This window comes from Miniopterus natalensis, chromosome 11 (genome assembly GCF_054644295.1).
Source record: "Miniopterus natalensis isolate mMinNat1 chromosome 11, mMinNat1.hap1, whole genome shotgun sequence".
In the NCBI taxonomy this organism is placed as follows: Eukaryota; Metazoa; Chordata; class Mammalia; order Chiroptera; family Miniopteridae; genus Miniopterus; species Miniopterus natalensis.
Window position 1 is genome coordinate 68,954,509 of NC_142091.1, and position 14,384 is coordinate 68,968,892.

Sequence of the window (14,384 nt, forward strand, 5' to 3'; positions counted from 1 at the left end):
TGGGTCTGTTCACAGTTTCCTCTTCTCGGTTACACTGATGTCTTTTTCTGCCCTCACACTGCGACCACACAGTCATCAGTGTTACTTCCTTGTGATAACTTCCGATATCTGGTAGGACAAGGTCTCGCCTTGTTTTCCTCCAAAATTCCCTTAGTTATTTTTAGCTCTTTTCTCCTCCATATAAACGTTGTAAGCTTGTGAAGGTGCCCATAAAATTCTTCTTTCTAGCATTTGAGTGAAATGACATTGAATTTATAAATTGTTGGGGGAGAAAATACAAGATTTATACAACTTGGTCTTGATTGCGGATGGAAAATATATTTTCTCCTGCTTCTGATGACTCTTTCTTGCACAGGGACCCCAACTTGTGTAATTTTGGGCTCGCTCTCCCCCACTGTATTCCCTCAGTTCCCAGAAAGATGGAGTGACATAGCTGACTGACAAATGTGAGAACAACCTGGCATGCTCAGCTTTGCCCTGGCCCTCTTGGGATTAGCCAGCCTGCTGAAGCCCATGTTCCCCTGCACTCCAGAGGCACTTCCCCCCAGATGTGCAAGAGGCCTCCCCCAGTCGCTGCCACCAAAACTGGGTGAATAGGCCTGTCTAGTTACGGTGTTCACTGCAGCAGGCAACTTGACTAATTAAGTCTTTCCTCAAGTGTCTAAACATGATGTTATGGTCTCCATATAGACACTATCTTTGCTCCTCAACTTGTTCAAATCCTGGGAATGGAAGAAAATAGCCGTTCCCTGGAAATGCCTCTGAGGCCCCGGCAATCATTTCTTTCATACATGGGTGGATTTGATTGTGGATGTGTATTTTTAAGCTGTTTGCATTTATATCCACAAGTGACATTGGTTTCAATTTTCTTTTCTCAGATTTTACTTACTTTGTGGTCAAGGTTATATTAGCCTCATGAAATGAGTTGGGAATGTTCTGTTTTGCCAGTTATGGGAAAAGATTGCATATTAGAATTAGCTGTTCCATAAATGTCTGGAAAAACTTTCCTATAACATAGTTGGACCAAGTATTTATGTGAGTAAATTTTTAACAAGTCAAAGCACTTAATGGTTTAAAAATATTTAAATATTTTGCATACACAGGGACACACATACACTGAATACTCTCTCTGTGCTGTTAGCCTGCTTTCATAAAAAATAAATATTTAGAAACACACTAACATTTTTCAAGTTATGGGCATGATATAAAGTGTTCATGGTGCAACAAACACAATGTGCCAGCAATGCAGTATAAACAGAAAAACATTGTTATTACTGCTTTCTATTCTCCTGGGGTAATCAACTAGGGAAAGGAATGAACTTTATGCAACTATTTTTTCAAAAGAATGAGCAATAAGGCAAAAGTGATGGATTACTAGTTCAAATCTAAGGATTTCAGTTCTATAAAGCATATTGTAGACAAAATTAACAGATGATAGAGCATGAGAAACTCTTTCCCAAGCCAACAGCTAACAAGAAACTCAAATCTGGGATAAAGTTTCAAACCTGGGACAAAGAACATCTGAAAAGCAACCTAATAGGAACATTGACCAAAAATGGGGACCAGCAATTAACAGAAAAATAGGATCCCAAGATTCTAAGAATATCAGATAATGATCCAGTTCACTTGTAATTAATGGGGGGCAGGGGCATATAAAAATGAGATATTACTTTACAACTCTTTTCCTGGCCAAAAAAAACTTAAGAAAATGTTCACAAGGAATTTAGGAGATGGGAACCCCTGCCCTCACCACATACAATTTGTAGGAATGTATATTGGTGCATACATTATGGAAAGTGGTCTCAGAAAACTTGGTTAAGTTAAATGTATGCATACGCTCAGACTCAAAAATTTCATTTGTAGGAACGTACTGTAGAAAAATTCCCACACTGAGTTATTTGCAGTGGAGACAGGCTGTAGGCAACCTGCTACCTGTCACTAGGAAGGCACATAGGTAAATTCTGAAGGATGGGCATCATGAACCATACTACTTAATGTGTGGTCCGTGAACCAGCACCAGTCCTTAGACTCTGTTTCCACTCTATGATGAAATAACCATAGAAAATGAGGTTGAACATTTAAAACTATTATAGAATTTTAACAACGCTGAGAGCTCTTTATAGCTTTTAAAAAATTGGTCCACAGCGGACAGGAAATGTTAAAAAGAAAATGACCCTTTACCATAAATACTTTGATAAACACTTCCATAAAGAACTCCACACATCCGTGAGTCTTTGACTGCAGAAAAGAGTCACTAAGCAGGAGGGAAAGATGAACTGAGAGTGCAAAGATAAGCTGGAACAAGGTCATACAGAACTCGACAGGTGTGTCAAGATCTCAGATGCAGTATTTAGCATTTAGGCACATTGAAGTTTCTAATGAAAATATTGAGAGCGTAAAAGAAAGCATAATTAAATAAAAGTTTGTTTTATACATTTCCTAATCGATACATTTATGAAATGCCAATCAATTTGCACCCTGAGAACACAGCTACTGATCCATGACAGTTCTTCCCAACTGTAGATGAAATTATCTAAGTCAGGTGTCAAGGTTCAACCTTTAAAATATAAGTCAATCATGTGATAGAAAATATTCTCTGACCCCACTATAAAACCAAATTATTGTAGCATTTCCAATTCCAGGATTATCAAGGATCACAATGACCTTAGCTTTCTGTGCTTTTCTTTCTGTGTATCTTTTCAACTGATACTTAGTCTTTGTTAGTCATGGAACAAAACAATAGCACTCAGGTGACTGACTTCATTCTCCTGGGATTTGCTGGTCAGGACAAGTCTTGGCATATCCTCTTTACGGTATTTCTTGTGATCTATGTGACCACCCTCGTGGGTAATACGGGCATGATCCTACTCATCAAGACGGATTCCAGCCTTCACACCCCTATGTACTTTTTCCTTCAACACTTGGCCTTTGTTGATCTCTGCTACAGCTCTGCTATCACTCCCAAGATGCTGCAAAACTTTGTAGAAAGAGAAAAATCCATCTCATTCAGAGGATGCATGGTGCAATTACTAGTCTATGGTGCTTTTGCCACAAGCGACAGCTACATCCTTGCTGCGATGGCAGTGGACCGTTACGTGGCCATCTGCACCCCACTCCACTATCCAACGGTCATGACCCAGAGAGTCTGCATTCAACTCTTAGTTGGCTCCTACCTCCTGGGTTTCCTAAATGCCTCTGTAAATACAAGTCTTACGTTCTCACTCAACTTTTGCAAATCCAATAAAATTAACCACTTTTTCTGTGATGAACCCCCAGTTCTTGCCCTCTCGTGCTCCAGCATTGATTTAAACATCATGCTCCTAACCGTCTTTGTGGGGTTCAACTTGACATTCGCCGTGTCGGTCGTCATCTGTTCCTACATATTCATCCTGGCTGCCATCCTGAAGCTATCTTCTGCTGCAGGAAGAAGGAAAGCCTTCTCCACCTGTGCCTCCCACCTGACAGCGGTCACTATCTTTTATGGGACCCTCTCGTACATGTATCTGCACCACAGGACCAACAAGTCTCAAGAGCAAGAAAAAATGGCTTCTGTGTTTTACAGCATTATGATCCCCATGTTAAACCCGCTCATCTACAGCCTGAGAAACCAAGACGTGAAGGAAGCTCTGAAAGGGATTGGGAAGAAGTACTTTTAGACGGACCCTCAATTTCTACTTCTCTGTGCTTGTCAACAACCAGACCAGCAAGCTAATTTTCAAGAAATCAAAACAAGGAAGTCAAACACCATGGAATAGTTGTTCATTTTCACTAATATTGAGCTCAAATTGAAGTCACAATGACATAACCACTTTCTACCAACATGTCTGGCAAAAACTGCAGAAGAAGTTTGCAGTTTTTATCAATGATAAGGCCTATTAATTGCTGTGATGTATGGAAAATGATGCTCTCACATATTGTTAATGGAAAATTGAGGTGTTACTTAACTTTAGGAGGAATCTGGAAATACCTTTTTAAAACAAAAATAATCTTCAACCCAGAATTTCAGCCTTGAAAGTTGTTCTCCACAAATAAAAGTTCCAGTCCATAAGGACATATATTTAAGGATGTTTACTGTAGCATTATGTAGGAAGACAAGACATAGTCCTGCAAAGTCCTCAAAAGGGAAATAAATCTGTATTGTTGTCAGCCTAAAATCTGTATCTATTGCTGCATAACAAATTTCCACAAATGCAGGGGCTTAAAAACACACACACAATCATTACTTTACAGTTTTACGGGTCAAGAATGTAGACACTGCTGAACTGCATCCTCTGAGATGCTACAATCAAGGTGTCGACGAGGACGGGAACTCATCTGGAAGCCCAACTGGGATGGACCTGCAGATGAGTGTTATTGCTCCCTTGTGTTATTGGCATAATTCATCTCCTTGCAGTGGTAGGACTGAGAGTCCTGCCTTCTCGCTGGCTGTCCCCCAGCTCTTACCGGCAATCCACAATTCTGTGCCACGTAGCCCTCTCCCTAATCCCTCTCATAACATGGTAGCTTACTCCAAAGTTCTAAAGCCACATACAGCTAATCAGTACATACACTGTGGGAGCAATACCCTTCATATGCCCAAGTCTGACCAGAACTTCAAATGTCACTCTCTCCCTGAAGTTTTTCCAGCTCAACACTTGTTTCCCACCAACATTCTACCCCCTGGAAATAATTTCTCCTTCCACTGAAGGCCTGCAACACTTCATTTGTATTAATAAATGTTATTTTATCACTTCCTATCTCAATTATTTATTTACATAAAAGACCTTCACTGTTATCTATAAAGCTCTTGAAATGCATTGTTTTCTATGACCTTTTAGCATCTGGTGTAGAGCCTTAGACGCAGTAAGTATTCTATAAATATTGAATGAATGCAGGCATGATGACAGAAAAACCAATAGGATAGACAGTTTCTCAACTGCAAGATATGTGAGCATGTAACCTACACAAGTGGTCTCTACAAATCTGCGGGGAGCAGCATTTGAATGACCAGGGAAAATTTTTTTCTAAGTGCCAATAACTATAGCCCAGCCCTGGAGATGCTGATTTAGTAACACTGGATGGAGCCTAATATCTACAGGTATCTGTACATGCAGAATGCTGCTTTAATTGCATGTGCCATTAAGAGCACAGGATTTAGAGTCATTTAGAATGGGGTTTCTGTCCCACCCCTGCCACACCCCAGCAGTGTCCCTTTGTAAGTAACCAAGCTTTTAAACCTTGCTTCTCATAATAATACATATCTCAGGAGATTTTTTAATTTGTTTTTTAGTAATAGATAGATGAAATAATGAGTAGAAATCATAGTACCCGGCACTAAGAAACCTCCAATAAGTGTTAATAGTAATGAGCATTCACAAGGATTATTTCAACATGGGTGCAACAGACATTATAAGAATTCCCTCACCACACATGCGTGCAAGTACACACACACACACACACACACACACACACAGTCAGTAAGAAGTCTCCAAAGGCTTGCAACAAACATGAAAACTTTCCCCTCTGGGAAGCTCCTCTCTCCTTTAGCAGAAAATGAACTAATAAAGGTTGTTATCTTTGATCCTGTCTCAGCACGTAGGGCCACAGATGCCCAGGGGAACAGGTACTAATCCCACAGGCCTCAGCTATACACTCTTTGTGGAGAAATCACTGGGTGAGCAATCAGTCTTCACTAGCCTGGTAAGAAAACCTAAAGACAAAACTCCTGTATATACAGCAAATTGCCTTTTTTCTATTCAGCTGAGCAATATTCCAGCATATGGGGGCCGCAGTAAAGTCCACAGGATTAAAGCATAATTAACTCCAGGGACTGGTAGAGTCATCTTATCTCCAGCAAAATAAAAATATAAATGGAGAGAGGAAATTGTCGATGGTATGGAGAAGCGGGCGATGAGGGCTGACATCTCAGCCATAATGTTCTCGAATGAACGTCAACAGCCTTTACAGAATGTAAGCAATAACTAGACAAGGCCACTCCCTGATGGAGATGAAAGAAGACAGAAAAAGCCACTCTGTCTGCAATAGAACAGGGACAAAGACTCTTGGCAACAACAACAAAAAGCTAAAATTAGTAATTACTGCTTTATCTGCTTTATTATTCTCCCTTCTTTGGTACAACCGACCAAAATATCCAATCACTGAATTCGTGATGACACTCAAAACAGAAGTCTCCTTCACTTCCTAAACCCTCCTTGGAACCACCCCGCACAAGCCCGCATCCTAGCAGGGCCTCCCCACGGCCCCTTGTGCAGCACTCGGTGCCTGGGGGCTGAGCTCTCCCTCACTGCGGCACAGGGGGCAGCCTTTGTTTGACTCCGTAGATGCTCCTAGTGCTCACTGGCTATTGAGCATGGATGGTGTGAACTGGGCCAAGTGCATCTACTATCTCTCGGGAACCTTACTTGTTTTTTTTTATTCACTTTTTTATTGCTAAAGAAATTAATATGCATCCATTATTATTTCAATGCAGCTGTTTTTAAAATTTTTTTAAAGAGTTGTTGATGTTTTAAATATATCTTTATTGATTTCAGAGAGAGGAAAGGAGAGGGAGAGAGAGAGAAAGAAGCATCAATGATAGGAGAGTCATCATTGATCGGCTGCCTTCTGCAGGCTCCCGACTGGGGATCGAGCCTGCAATCTGAGCATGTGCCCTGATGGGGATTCGAACTGTGATCTCCTGGATCCTAGGCCGATGCTCAACCACTGAGCCACACCCAGCCACGCAAAAAAGGAGCTTCTTAATGTCCCTTAGTCCTACTCCTCAATATCCTTCCTGATGTTTTCTTCACATAAACACAATTTTTTAAGTTAAAAATCAGTTTATATCACACTTTTTTCTGCAAAATGCTTTAAGCACTTAACAGTATGTTATTAGCATTTTCCCTACTACAATAAATCTCTCACTATGTTAGGTATTTACACAGAAGTACAAACTATAGATTAACTCTGACTTATTTTAACATTACCCAATCTATAGCCAATATTTTTGCTATAAATACACAATATTGCATAGAATTCTCTGTGTTTAAGGGAATTTTTTCACTCTCATTTTATCAAAGGTTCAACTGAGGCTAAGGGAAGTTAAATTTCTTGCCCAAGATCACATACCTATTAAATGGTAGTTCCAAGACTCAAATATAGATCTAACTTCAAAGTCTATCTATTGCCATTGCTGGTGGAATAAAATAAAGCTTCAAAGTGTCTTGAATACAAAATAATTTGTACAACTTCAAAACACTTCCATTATTTATCCAATTAAAAATCTCTTCCAGAATTTTCACTTCTTGCCAAGATGGAGGAGCCAGGATTGGATTTACCCTCCTGCCTGAAACAAGAGAAACTGGACAAAATATATGAAATATTAATTTTCAAAACATTGTACATCAAACAGTAAAGGACAATGATTCCTGAGAGGCAAGAAATAAAATCTCCCCAGCTTTCTATCTTAAGAAAATTTCCAAACTGCAATGCAGAGAGAGAGTACTCAAGAAGAGTTTCCTGGAATTTCTAAAGGAAATAAATATGAAAGTCTGGAGAGACCAAAGCAGCTGGAGTTTGCACAATAGATCCTGAAGAAAGGGAATAGTATGGAAAGAAAAGCCCAAGGTCTGTAGAGGATCCCCCTCAATTATTTAGCTGAGTACTGATCTATACACAAATGTGTAGAAGCTAGGGGAAAAAGTACTGAAAAGATTATGGATAACAATGCTTAAGGCTCACACAAAGCTTGGAATCGTGTCTCACCAGCCAGACTGGAAAACCTCATGATTCATAATACATTGGGTAGAGTACACAGAAAAGACCTGCCTCAGTAGTGGGAAATAATTAGCCCTGGACTGAATTTAGCTCCAGTTACAACTAACAAATCCACAAAGCAAGAATCAAAAGGATCAGTTTCCAAGCAACTTAATTGTGCTCTAGAACAAAGCCCAAGGATGCTTATAAGAATACAAAAGTATCTGGCAGCAAACATGGTAACATCTACAATGCCTGGCATTCAATCAAAATTACCACACCTACGAAGAGCAGGAAAACACGACCATGAGAAAAGTCAATGGTCAAAACCAACCAAGAACTGCCAAAGATGTCAGAATTAGCAGCCAAAAATATTAAGACAATTATTTTATCTATGCTCCATATGTTCAAAAAAGATCTATAGAAAAATAGATGACTACAGTGTCTCATGGTGAAAAAAGAAAAGAATGCACTAGGTGAGATTAACCACAGATTAGACATTCTGAAAGAAGAGATCTGTGATCTTGAAGACACAGCAATAGAAACTGTCCAAAAACCCACAGATTCAAGAATCACAAGAAACTCCCAGAAAAGGAAACATGCAAAAACTACACCAAGATACATCATAATCAAATTGCTCAAAGCCAGGAATAAAGGGGGAACCTTAAATGCACCCAGACGAAAAAGATACATTGTAAGTAGCAGAAGTGTAAAAATATAAACATATTTCTTGATAGAAATGACAGGAGTGAAAAGACCACCCTAACATGCTTAAAAAAAACAATGCTTTTATAATAGACCAAATAATTCCATATCCATCTTTAACACACGCAATGAATTCTGGCTTTGCGATGCGCTTGAAAAGTGCTTCTCGCCTTTTATTTCAGTTGTTGTCCAGGTGACACATTTCAGAATTGTTAAAGATAAACTGAACGATTTAAAATGCCGTCGCTATCCTATCATGCATAACACAAATCTAGTGATCCTCGTGCACCATCTTGCTCTGTTCACTACATTCAAAGAAAGCGGCCAAATCTTACTCGCTTACATTACAACCTCACCACAAGGAAGCATCTTGCATAAAGCTTGACTTGTAGTAAAGTCCCTTATTTTATTGCTAAAAGGTGACCTAGTTGTGAGTACCTACCTATCAAGGAACTTGAAAGAATCAGGGATGCCAGTAATAACATGCTTTCGTTTCTATTCTGGCCCATAGACCAAGGTCACAGTGTCTGACTTTATCTTCATGCTAGAGAATCAGCACTAAGATTATTGATGTTAATAAAGATAAGACCTCTAATGCTTTACCAAGGGAACATGTTATTTTTTTTATCTACAAGCAGCTTCCTAAGCTACCCACAAACACCCTTCAGCTACTGGTCAGAGCCCAATAGGTAAGAGGCAATGAGTGTGGCCACATTCAGGAGTTTAGCATTTTCTAGCACATGAGGGTTTAAAACATTATAAGAATAAATAAATATTTCCAACCAATAGCCGCAGGTTTGGACTTCACTAGCTCTTAGAATTATCAAAACTGTTGCTCATGTTATTACTTTTTATTTTTGTTACCAGTTACAGGGTAAGCTCTCTTTCTCTATATAGATGCACTTTTTTTCCTTCAATAGAGAGAATTAATATCTGTACCTAAAACTGCAGGAATCTACAATGACGCCTTTTTTATATTTTTCTTTTTTCTGGTAGAAGACACAGGGATCAAAATAATTTTAAGAACACATTGTGAAGTGCATTTCTTCATTCATCTATTTCCTACCTTGTTCCCAGAAAAAGTTTAAAGCATATTATTGGCTCTTTAAATGCAATTTTCTAATATTTTATTCAAGAAATTTCAACCCATGATAATACAAAGCAGCTTTTTTCAGATGTCAATCTGTAAAAGTGATTTTAATGTTGAAAGATCCATATAATAAGTAAACATAAGCTTTCTAGTTGAGGCCAATTATTCTGCAAAACTTAGTCATAGGCTATCAGAAATTGAGGTAGCTTCAGTCTATCCAGCACCATAATGCAGTGACTTATAAGAGAATGAAAGGTAAGCTGTTCCTCCTTGATCCTAATGAGTTTTCACATTTTCTGGTAGACAGTGAGCATAAAAGGAAGACAGGATATTGGTAGAAAAACGGGACCTTTGCCCTAAGAATTCTAAAGACGAAAGGGGAAACTGGAGAGAATTAAATGCTGGGAATAAGTGTCTGGTAAAATCATTTGATGGAAGAATCCTTGAATCATAACAGCAGCAATCCATGGACAAATGCCATCAATGTAAGAAAGTTTATTACAAGCCTGGAGCGAGTCAGAATTATTATTAGCTAGGCATTACTATAGGCTTTCTATGTGCCAGCATATAGAAGACGCATTATCTCATTGAAACTTTACAAAATAATCCCCATTTTCAGATTATGAAAAACCTATACTCCCTATTTCCACACTATGTAACTCAGAGCAGTTACGCAACCTGTTCAAGCCACATAACAAAGCCTGGAACCAGGGCCTTAATTTAGTTCCAGAGCCTGCACTCTTGACCGAAACAATAGACCTTTTTTTTTCTTAAGGAAAAGTAACTTCAATGGAAAATATTTTCTAAATTGCATATCACTTTTTCCCCTACACTTTCTACTGAGCCATAACTTACAAAGAGAAAAATAAGCCATTCTTAGATACATTTCTTAGTCCTAGCTCCAAGAGTTGGCATCCATGAGTAGCTGGCTCAGGGTTCATGGGATTTTTAAGAGCCATTGTAAACATGTGTCCTACCTTTTCACCATCTTCCTGCAGGGTCAACGCTATCGATCACTCTTTTGTGTGGGGAACACCCAGCGCTTGACATTTCACACTCCCACATTTACATCAGCATGACAATTATCGCTTTGGTGGAGTTTAGCTTGAGTACTGCATCGGCTATCACGCTCGGTCGGCAGATTATTTCACACGCGGGGCCTGGCCTCTATTCCAAGGATGTCCTCAAGGGGGAGAAAAGACTTCCCTGCAGAGGCCCCGTGTCTTCTATGGGGCCCTCTCTACATGCACTTTCAGCTGATCCTAACAGGCTCGGGAGAATATGAGAGTGACCTCATGTTTTACAGATCTGTGATTCACGTGTGGAGCCCTTGATCTACGGCCCAAGGAGCCAGGAGGTGGTGGATGCGCTAATCACACAGTAAAGACGTGCTTGTCAACTGGGTCTCGTTTCCCATCAGACACAAAGAAGCGTCCGAGCAAAAGTTTTTACAAGAAGCTATTTTTCTGGAGTAATTTTTTCCAATTGCCTCGAAGATGCTTTGAGCTTCCTAAATCCCTAAATTACATAAGAGGTTATCACAGTTTCACAGAAATGGATTTATATGGAGAGGCACCAGAGCCTTTTTGCCTGATGAACAGGCCTCTCCTGCTAATGACTTCTCTTCACAAAAAGTATGAAAACTCAGCAATCAGTATGCTACAGTAACATCACGCAAAGAGTATTTGAAAACCAGCTAATGCGGTATTAACTCCAGAGAAGCGACATCAACTTGCAAGGAGTGTTAGGATAGAAAAGGGAACTTCCTATGCACTGGGAAAGTAAGCAAGAGCCCATAAAGGCATTTGAGGTAGATTCGGGGGGGGGGGGGGGCAAAAAATAAAATAGTAAGCAAATTCCCATGAAGGTCTATTACTGAGCAGAACTTCAGCAATAGGACACTCCCCAGATCCTGTAAGTATAAAGCACTCTTATTACCCCATCACCAACAGTGCCCAGCTGGTACTGCCAAGATCTGAAGCAGTCGGGGACCCGGAGCCCGAGGAGACTGCAACCTGACCGAGGGGCTGGCAGCCGGGGCCCCAGCGACCTGCCATACTGAAGGCTCCGGCCCGGTTCTGCCTGCTAACGTCAAGTTCAGCAGCTGCTGCCAGTCAGGGGCTGGCAAAATAGGGAAAGCTTCTCTCGCTTCAACATCTCAGCATCTGATAAGTGTGTCCATGCAGGTAAGTGTCAACAAAATTTGCCTTATCTCAGCATTTTCCAAAATGAAGTCCAACGAGTTTATTCTTACGAGATGCTCAATATGAAAAGGATTCCAAGGCCAAGGAGTGGTAAAATCTTAGATTAGTCGATGCCAGATTTATTTACCAGTGGGCTTGCCAGGAGTACATTACGTAGCAATGTGCCTCCTGACTCTCTAAGAGAGGAGTGTAGAACATCTCCCAAATGTGCTGGACCACAGGACACTTTTTAACCTGTGTACTTTCTGCTCCATTGTCTTAATTCTAAAGTGCACATTTCTATCCTGTTTTAATATTTCTTATGTGGGGTTTATCTTAGAATCCACATGTACATTTAACAAAGCAATTAAGTTATAAAACTGATGGTAAATCTTTCTATTGATATATACACATATCCAATATAATATAATAAACACATTTTTAACAGCTTGAAGCCCATTTTTCCTGTAGTTCAGTTTGAAAAATACCTGTTTTTTTAAAAAATGTCAGCTAAATGCTTTTATAAAAATAACTAGAGAGAGTAGACTACTGAAATACTTTCTAGAAAACATCATTTAAAGAGTATCTTTCCCAGCCAGGCATGGCTCAGCGGTTGAGCATCAACCTAGGGTCCAGGAGATCACAGTTCAATTCCTGGTCAGGGCACATGCCCGGGTCACGGGCTCTATCCCCAGTCCCCAGTCGGGGGCATGCAGGAGGCAGCTGATCAATGAGGACTCTCATCATTGATGTTTCTATCTCTCTCCCTCTCCCTTCCTCTCTCTGAAATCGATATATATTTAAAAAAAAAAAAAAAAAAAAAGTATCTTCAGCTCTAAACAGAACATCACGTTTGTCTATTTAAAAAATCAATATTATATTCACTCATTAACACAAGTGCCCTAAGGATTCCTAAAGGAAGCATGTTATTTACCATGGTTTAGTTATGGTGGATGTTAAATGTCTTTATTTCTTTAAAAAGTATCTGATGATTCAGGCCGGCTATTTCACACAATCTACCTATTTTGGTAAATTTCTAGTCCTTGGAAACACTTATTACTGTTATTATTTATTAACTTTAATATGAGTCACCTTTCTCCTTCACCTAAGGGAAATGAACCTTGTAAACACTTTCTGGAATCCCAGCTCATATTTACCCAAAGAGTGGAAGTGAATGCCAGATGTGGTCTACTTCAGTTCCAGAAATAGTTGGTAGTTCTCCACCCCACCCCCTTCCCCGTCACCTCTCCCTGACCCTAGCAGGATACCACCTGATGGCTTTCAACAGTTAAAATGTCATTATCTGTGTTAGTCCGCTAGGATCGCTGTAACAAAATACCACAAACTGGGTGGTTTAAGCAACAGCAATGTACTGTCTCACAGCTCTGGAGGCTAGACATCCAAAATCAAGATGTTGGCAGGATTGGTTTCTTCTGAGGGTTGTGAGAGAAGGAGCTTCTCCCCTTGGCTTGTAGATGGTCATCTGCATGTTCACACAGTGTTCTCTCTCTCTACATGTCTGTCTCCAAATTTCTCTATTTATAAGGACACCAGTCATGAATAAGGGCCCACTCTAATGACCTCATTTTAACTTGATTAAAATCTCTCTATAAACACCTTATCTCCAATAAAATCACAGTCTGTTACAGGGGGTTAGGACTTCAACATATGAATTTTGGGGGGGGGGTCACAATTCAACCCATAACACCATCTAGAATAAAGGCTGCTCAGGACACTAGCATCTTACCCACATCAATCCTCTAGTCTCTCTCCCTGTCTTGGTAGATGAGTCTCTGGGTAGCAATCTGAACCTGTCATGGCATGGCAGAGTTATTGGAATTGCATTTTCTCCCAGTCAAGATACCTCTCACACCCTTCAGAAAGAAGTGTGCTCTGGTTATAGAATCAGAACCAGAGACTCAGAGATAACTGAGTTCCAATAAATTCTAAGAGGTATGACCTAAGTATAAGGTAGATTATAAGAAGGCATGAGATTGTTTATATAAAAGGCTCAATTTCAAGTTTAACCATAACCTCCAATGGCAGCAAACCCGACATGTAAAATTCCATAGTAGCCAATAATAGTGATAATTACAGCAAACACTTACTGAAGAGTTACTGTGTGCCTGGGATAGGTATTTTATACATGATTTAATTTAATCCTCACTAGCATTACATGAGGTTGATACTTTCAATTAAATGGGATATATAAGTAAAGAATTTACCACAGACCATGGCACATAGTATGTGTTTAATAACCAAAAGTTAATGTACCTGTCCATTTTACTGATAAAACTGAGCTTCAAAGATACTTAGGATTGCACTAGTAGTGAGATTTAGCCTATATTTGAATCTAGGTATGTTATACTCCAAAGCTTGAGATCTTAACTCATTTACCTGAGCTCAGGGACCCAGAGTTAGCATGTTCCTGAAGTCTTCAAAGTTAGCTTATTAGGGGTTCCTTCAGGTTAAGGGAAAGGGCTTCTTCATTCAGCAAGGTCAGAATGTAGCTTGCCTCCCTGCCACCACTGTCCCTTACTACTCTCATCATCAATATCAGAGACACTGTGGCTCAGCCCAGCAAAGCGTGGGAAAGTCTTCGAAGGTGCACGTGTTTCAGCTTGAAAACAACTAGTGAATATACCAGGTGAGACCTCACTATCGCCCAAGAA

The 14,384-nt window shown here is 39.8% G+C and overlaps 1 protein-coding gene across 1 annotated transcript; it reads left to right on the plus strand.

Annotated features, from left to right (window-relative positions):
* The first annotated feature begins 2,726 nt into the window (after nt 1-2,726).
* Nucleotides 2,727-3,656, plus strand: LOC107527613 (olfactory receptor 5AK2-like). Its single transcript, XM_016200391.2, has one exon. It carries the CDS (start codon nt 2,727-2,729, stop codon nt 3,654-3,656), a length of 930 nt encoding a protein of 309 aa, XP_016055877.2.
* The last annotated feature ends 10,728 nt before the right edge of the window (nt 3,657-14,384 follow it).

Bases quoted from the DNA above. Each gene is read 5' to 3' on its own strand.
- LOC107527613 (XM_016200391.2), top strand. From the start codon at position 2,727: ATGGAACAAAACAATAGCACTCAGGTGACTGACTTCATTCTCCTGGGA.